Raw genomic sequence first — 6,000 nt, 5'->3', positions numbered from 1 at the left:
TTTTCGAGCCCTAATCACACCTAAATCAAAGTTTTCTGGGCAAGCTTCAATATATGGTAAAATTACACCGCAAAAGAGAGGGTAATTCGAACACTAGAATGTAGAATGCTTTAATGGAGAAAGATAGAGGGCACATTGCTTCTATCTGTTTTGTTGAACATAGTCCTAAACCCTGAAGATTCTTGCAGTAGGAGTGGAATTGGAGAAAATCAAAAGAATAGAAGTTCGAGATGGTGGCTGTGACTGGTGATGACAGAGTGGGTGACGAAGGCAGGAGCTGCGCCGACATCTTGCTGTCTGGTTTTTTCTTGTGTCCGACCATTTACGACGAGGTGGAAGGCAGCAGATCAATATAAGCTTCATTTAATAGAATAAGAGGGAGAACGGGGGTAGTGACGGAGTTGTGGTGGTTGCATGCTGGACACTTTTAGTGGAGGGTGATGACAGGTGAATGCTGGAACGGAGGCAACAAGTGGAAGACAACAGCGATGTTGGGGTGTTTGATGGCAATGAGAGAGAGAGATAGATTCTTTTTTATTTTTCTTTTAATCATAAAAAAACATTTAAATAAATAAAAAAATAGAAAAAGAAAGTACCAAGGGTAAATCCATCATTTTCAATATTTCTAAATCAAATTGGACCAAAATCGCAACAAAATGAAAACTTTAGAGCTGTGGTGCTAGTTAAAACTTTTTTAGAACAAAGTGTCAATTTTGAGCAAACCACAATAATAATCTGTGCAATTTAGTCTAAAAATAACTAAATTTGTTAACAGAGAGGTGCACAAAAATCGGTCCTACGTCGTTTTGTTTTTTGGATTGGTCTTTTTTTGGACCGGTTCCGATCGGTTCTTCGTCGGTCCTTTTTCGGCCCCGTCCTTTTTTGGATCGGTCTTTTTTTCGGATTGGTTTTGGCTCTAAACTAATCCGATACGGGTCTTTTTTCGGTCCAGTTTCAGATTTTTTTTGGCTCTAAACTAATCCAATTTTTTTAATTTTTTTGCTACATTTCATAACATTTTAAACCATCATCCATCAAGTACATATATAATAATTTCAACATTTCATAACTTCATAAATACACATATAACTTCGACATATATCATTAATATATAAAACTTAAAAATTGGATTCAAGCTTTTGTAGTGTAAATCCAGAGACATTTTAAATTTTGAGAAAGAGAGAATTTGAGGTGAGAAGATTATAACCCGATAGTTAATTTTCATTACTTGGTTGAGTAAAAATAAATACTAACAACAAAGTTTGGGAATTTGTCCCACACGGGTGTATCAAATAGAGTAAATTATTGAAATCATCCATGTGGTTTGGTCAAAATTGCACGTTTGGTCCCTAACATTTTTTTTTTGTACTCGGATCGTCCCTATGGTTTGATTTTGTTGCGTTTTTCGTTCCTATGGTTTGGTAAAAATAGCATGTTTGGTCCCTAACTTTATGTATGTAAGGGATGAAAAATGCAATAAAATCAAACCACGGGGACGAAAAACGCAACAAAATCAAACTACAGGGACGATCCAAATGCAAAAAAAAGTTAGGGATCAAATGTGCAATTTTGACCAAACCACATGGACGATTTCAGTAATTTACTCTATCTAATAAGAATGGGAAAGGGACAAAATAAAAAAGCCAGCATTTAGGCGCTAAATCTCATCTCCGTTTCCCGCCACTTCTTCTACTTCCTCCTCCTCCTCCTCTCGCTCTCTGACTCACTCACTAAGTTTGGCTGCTTGGATTGCTGAAATCGGCGGCACAATGAAGGACCTTGATTTTAGCCGGGACAAAGGTATGCTTTCCATATGCTAAACCTAATCCCTGTAGATCAACTCTGTAAGTGCTAATTGACCGTTCATTTTTGTTCTTTTGCAACAGATCTAGCGAAAGATTTTCTTCAAAACTTCGCTGATTCAGAGGGCGAAGCCAAATATATTAGCATCCTTGTAGGTTTTTCCCTATTGTCTAGGGCACATAAATATTTCTTTGACGTTTTATGTACTAATTTACTTTGCGGTTTTTTTCCTACACAGCAAGATGTCGCGAATCGGAAACTGAAAGCAATAGAAATTGACCTCGAAGATCTGTTTGATGTATATTCCTTGTTCATGACCTTCATTTAGTACCTTATTACGACATAAGTTCTAAGATTTGATGCTTAAAACCCTTTTCATATTGTTTTTGATCAGTATAAGGATTTGGACGAGGAGTTTGTGGGACGAGTTACCGAGAACACCCGGAGATATGTTGGAATTTTTGCTGATGCTATTGATGAGTTGATCCCTGAGCCAACGGAGGCTATTCAGGAGGACGATTCTGACGTATTTCACACACAACGAGCCGAGGAAGGCAATGAGAATCCTGATGGGACCGACCCAAGACAGAAGATGCCCCCAGAAATTAGGCGTTTTTAGTAAGTATAAACTAGTTGTGTTTTTTCTTCTTAAATTGGTTCTGGTTTTCAAGAAAATTCGCTACTTTTATCACTATACTAAATTGATTTCCGACATCTTTACCCAAGTTGCTTCTACATGACAAGCAACTTTGAAATGGGTCAATCGTTGCATTTGATTCATTGTCCAAATCGTTTTGTAGGTGTATTATCTGTTTATCCATAGAAATTATGTATGTTAACATGCTAATTACCTGAGAAAATTAACGTTTTTGCCAAGTTTCTAATGCTCATTGTTTGTAATTCAGCGAAGTTTACATCAAAGCTTCCTCCAAGGTCCAGCCATTTACCATTAGGGAGGTTAGGGCTTCACATATTGGCCAGCTTGTCAAGGTATCTGGCATTGTGACTCGCTGTTCAGATGTAAAACCATTGATGAAGGTTGCTGTGTACACATGTGAAGAGTGTGGTTTTGAAATATATCAGGTATGTTTATGTATGTAGTAATCATCCCCAATCAAGCATGTGGGATTTTTTTTAAACGTTTTTGCCTTTATAACATGCTATCTCTATGAAACAAACAGGAAGTAACTGCTCGAGTGTTCATGCCTCTATTCGAATGCCCATCTAAGCGTTGTCAGGTTAACCGGGCAAAAGGACACCTTATCCTCCAACTCAGAGCCTCAAAGTTTTTAAAATTTCAAGAGGTCAGTTCAAGATACCTTTTTTGCAGTGATTTTCTCATTTTGTGCAATGGGAGATGTTTTTTTAAAGCTCCTCAAATCTGTTCTCTTACATTGGATGTTACACCTTGATAAATTTCAGGCCAAAATTCAAGAGCTTACTGAACATGTTCCTAAAGGTCATATTCCTCGTGCCATGACTGTTCACTTTCGAGGGGAACTTACAAGAAAGGTTGTTTTTTATGAAGATTGCTGAATTTTCATTTTTTAATATTGATACTAGCTTTTAAAGTTAAACTGCCAATATTGTTAACACTTAAACTTTCAGGTATCCCCAGGAGATGTTGTTGAGTTATCTGGAATATTTCTCCCTATTCCTTATACTGGGTTTAGAGCAATGCGGGCAGGCTTAGTGGCAGATACATACTTGGAGACTATGTCTATTTCCCATTTTAAGAAAAAATACCAAGAGTAAGCAGCAACTCCTAGATTTCTATGGTGTTTTTTTTCCAAGAAATGAAAATGTTGTTGATTTTGTACTGTATGTAATAGAAAATATTCCTTGTATAGTTATTGTTATATGCATTTGGTGGTTGAAGGATTTATTTTGGCATTGTGCAGCTATGAACTGAAAGGGGTTGAGGAAGAAGAAATAGGTCGTTTAGCTGAGGATGGTGACATATACAACAAGCTGTCTAGATCATTGGCTCCTGAGATTTTCGGACATGAAGATATCAAGAAAGCTCTTTTACTCTTATTAGTGGGCGCTCCTCATCGGAAGCTCAAGGATGGGATGAAGGTAAATCATGGTTAAAAGTAGTTAGTGTTTGGGTTTTTTTGTGCACAATACAAGTATGAGATTAAAGTTGTGATTCAGATAAGAGGGGATCTACATATATGTTTGATGGGTGATCCTGGAGTTGCAAAAAGTCAGCTGCTTAAGCACATAGTTACTGTTGCACCAAGAGGTGTGTATACAACTGGAAAAGGAAGCAGTGGTGTTGGTCTTACAGCTGCTGTTCAGAAGGACCCCGTCACCAATGAGTTTGTGCTGGAAGGGGGGGCATTGGTGAGTCAGGATTTTCAGTTACTACTATTCATATTCTAATATTAATATCTAAACAAAGAAAATTGATAAATAAATAAATAAATGGATGGGTGTAGGTGCTGGCTGATATGGGGATATGTGCGATTGATGAGTTTGATAAGATGGATGAGTCAGACAGGACTGCCATACATGAAGTCATGGAGCAGCAGACGGTTAGCATTGCCAAAGCCGGGATCACCACATCTCTCAATGCAAGAACTGCAGTTCTTGCTGCTGCCAATCCTGCCTGGTATTATTTACTCTTTACATTAATTATTATTGTCATTATCATTTATTTTTTAATTACTAATGTGAATGTTTTGTTTGATGATTCAGGGGGAGATATGATCTGCGCAGAACTCCAGCTGAAAATATAAACCTGCCTCCAGCACTTCTATCGAGATTTGATCTTTTGTGGTTGATCCTTGACAAGGCAGATATGGACAATGATCTTGAAATGGCCAGGCATGTTGTTTATGTCCACCAGAACAGAGAATCTCCTGCCCTTGGCTTTGCTCCACTTGAAGCTTCTGTTCTCAGGTGTATATTCATATTCCCTTTACTCAATGGTAAAATTAAAAAAAAAAAAAAAAAGTTGATAGTGTGAGAGTTGTTGATATAATAAATGATGATAATAGGGCATACATATCAGCTGCTCGGAAGCTGTCACCTAGTATACCAAGAGAGCTGGAGGAGTACATAGCCACTGCGTATTCAAGCATCAGGCAAGAAGAAGCAAAATCAAACAGCCCTCACTCCTACACCACTATCAGAACGCTTCTCAGCATTCTGCGCATATCGACTGTGAGTTGTTATTTCTTATACTAGCAATAGTAAATTAGTAATATGAATATGAATATGTGGATTGATTGATGACACAGGCACTTGCTCGGCTGAGGTTCTCGGATGTGGTGGCTCAGAGTGACGTGGACGAAGCACTGCGGTTGATGCAGATGTCAAAATTTTCATTGTACTCTGAAGATCGCCAGAAATCTGGTCTTGATGCAATCTCAGATATATACTCAATACTACGTGATGAAGCTGCAAGGTCCAACAAGATGGATGTAACCTATGGACAAGCTCTTAACAGGATCTCAAGAATGGTCAGTTAGTTAGCTGCTCTCTTTCTTCTTCTTATCTCTCTCTCTCTCTTTTTTTTTTTTTTTTTGCTTAATTATAGAGATGAATGTTGCGTTGTCAACAGGGGTACACCGAGGCTCAGCTCAAGGAATGCTTAGAAGAGTATGCAGCATTGAATGTGTGGCAGATTCATCCCAACACCTTTGATATTCGATTTATTGATGCTTGACTTCATCATGTCTTACTAGTTAGTATCTATCTGTCTATTTTTATTTTAGATTAGATTGCCTTCTTTCATGTGTCTTTTTATCATTCAATTGGATGTTGGTAGACAGCTTCAGTAACTTCATATCAAATTACCTTCAAACATTTGCAACTACCCTTGTATTTTTTTTTTTCTTTGCTAAAGCTATGGGAGAGGCATATGATGTGTGGTCTTGATGATATTGTTCAACTTGCATACTGTTTCTGCTTTGATATGTGAAATGAAAACCCAACCAAATACAATACCATAGTGATTTTGGCTTGTGAATAAAGTGTTCCTATTTTATTTTCTGAAAGATCTGATGTCCCAAAAAAAACTATATCATACTATTCTAGCAAAAATAGGCCAAAGGACAACTTTGGTATGCCCAAACCACTTGCCTTCTCCTTTACCTCCATGCCATGCACACATACGTTATTTGAGACCCTACAATCATTGTCTTCCTCGTGAACTTATCTAAGAACCATTATCGACTTTAGCTCCAA

The 6,000-nt window shown here is 37.6% G+C and overlaps 1 protein-coding gene across 1 annotated transcript; it reads left to right on the top strand.

The window, feature by feature from the left end:
* The first annotated feature begins 1,658 nt into the window (after positions 1 to 1,658).
* LOC145001351 (DNA replication licensing factor MCM7-like) lies at positions 1,659 to 5,704 on the top strand. Its single transcript, XM_078960724.1, has 15 exons — positions 1,659 to 1,800; positions 1,887 to 1,954; positions 2,042 to 2,101; positions 2,198 to 2,421; positions 2,709 to 2,886; positions 2,985 to 3,107; positions 3,226 to 3,315; positions 3,412 to 3,554; positions 3,705 to 3,882; positions 3,961 to 4,152; positions 4,248 to 4,420; positions 4,507 to 4,710; positions 4,809 to 4,974; positions 5,052 to 5,273; positions 5,375 to 5,704. Exons 1-15 carry the CDS (start codon positions 1,770 to 1,772, stop codon positions 5,477 to 5,479), a joined length of 2,157 nt encoding a protein of 718 aa, XP_078816850.1. The 5' UTR covers positions 1,659 to 1,769; the 3' UTR covers positions 5,480 to 5,704.
* The last annotated feature ends 296 nt before the right edge of the window (positions 5,705 to 6,000 follow it).

The sequence above is a fragment of the Lactuca saligna genome, chromosome 6 (genome assembly GCF_052625555.1).
Source record: "Lactuca saligna cultivar CGN05327 chromosome 6, ASM5262555v1, whole genome shotgun sequence".
Classification (NCBI taxonomy): domain Eukaryota; kingdom Viridiplantae; phylum Streptophyta; class Magnoliopsida; order Asterales; family Asteraceae; genus Lactuca; species Lactuca saligna.
This window is presented reverse-complemented; position numbering and strand designations above follow the sequence as displayed.

Coding starts and splice junctions, on each gene's coding strand:
- LOC145001351 (XM_078960724.1), top strand. CDS start 1,770: ATGAAGGACCTTGATTTTAGCCGGGACAAAG. Junction 3,108..3,225: donor AGTTTTTAAAATTTCAAGAG/GTCAGTTCAAGA, acceptor GATAAATTTCAG/GCCAAAATTCAAGAGCTTAC. Junction 5,274..5,374: donor TTAACAGGATCTCAAGAATG/GTCAGTTAGTTA, acceptor CGTTGTCAACAG/GGGTACACCGAGGCTCAGCT.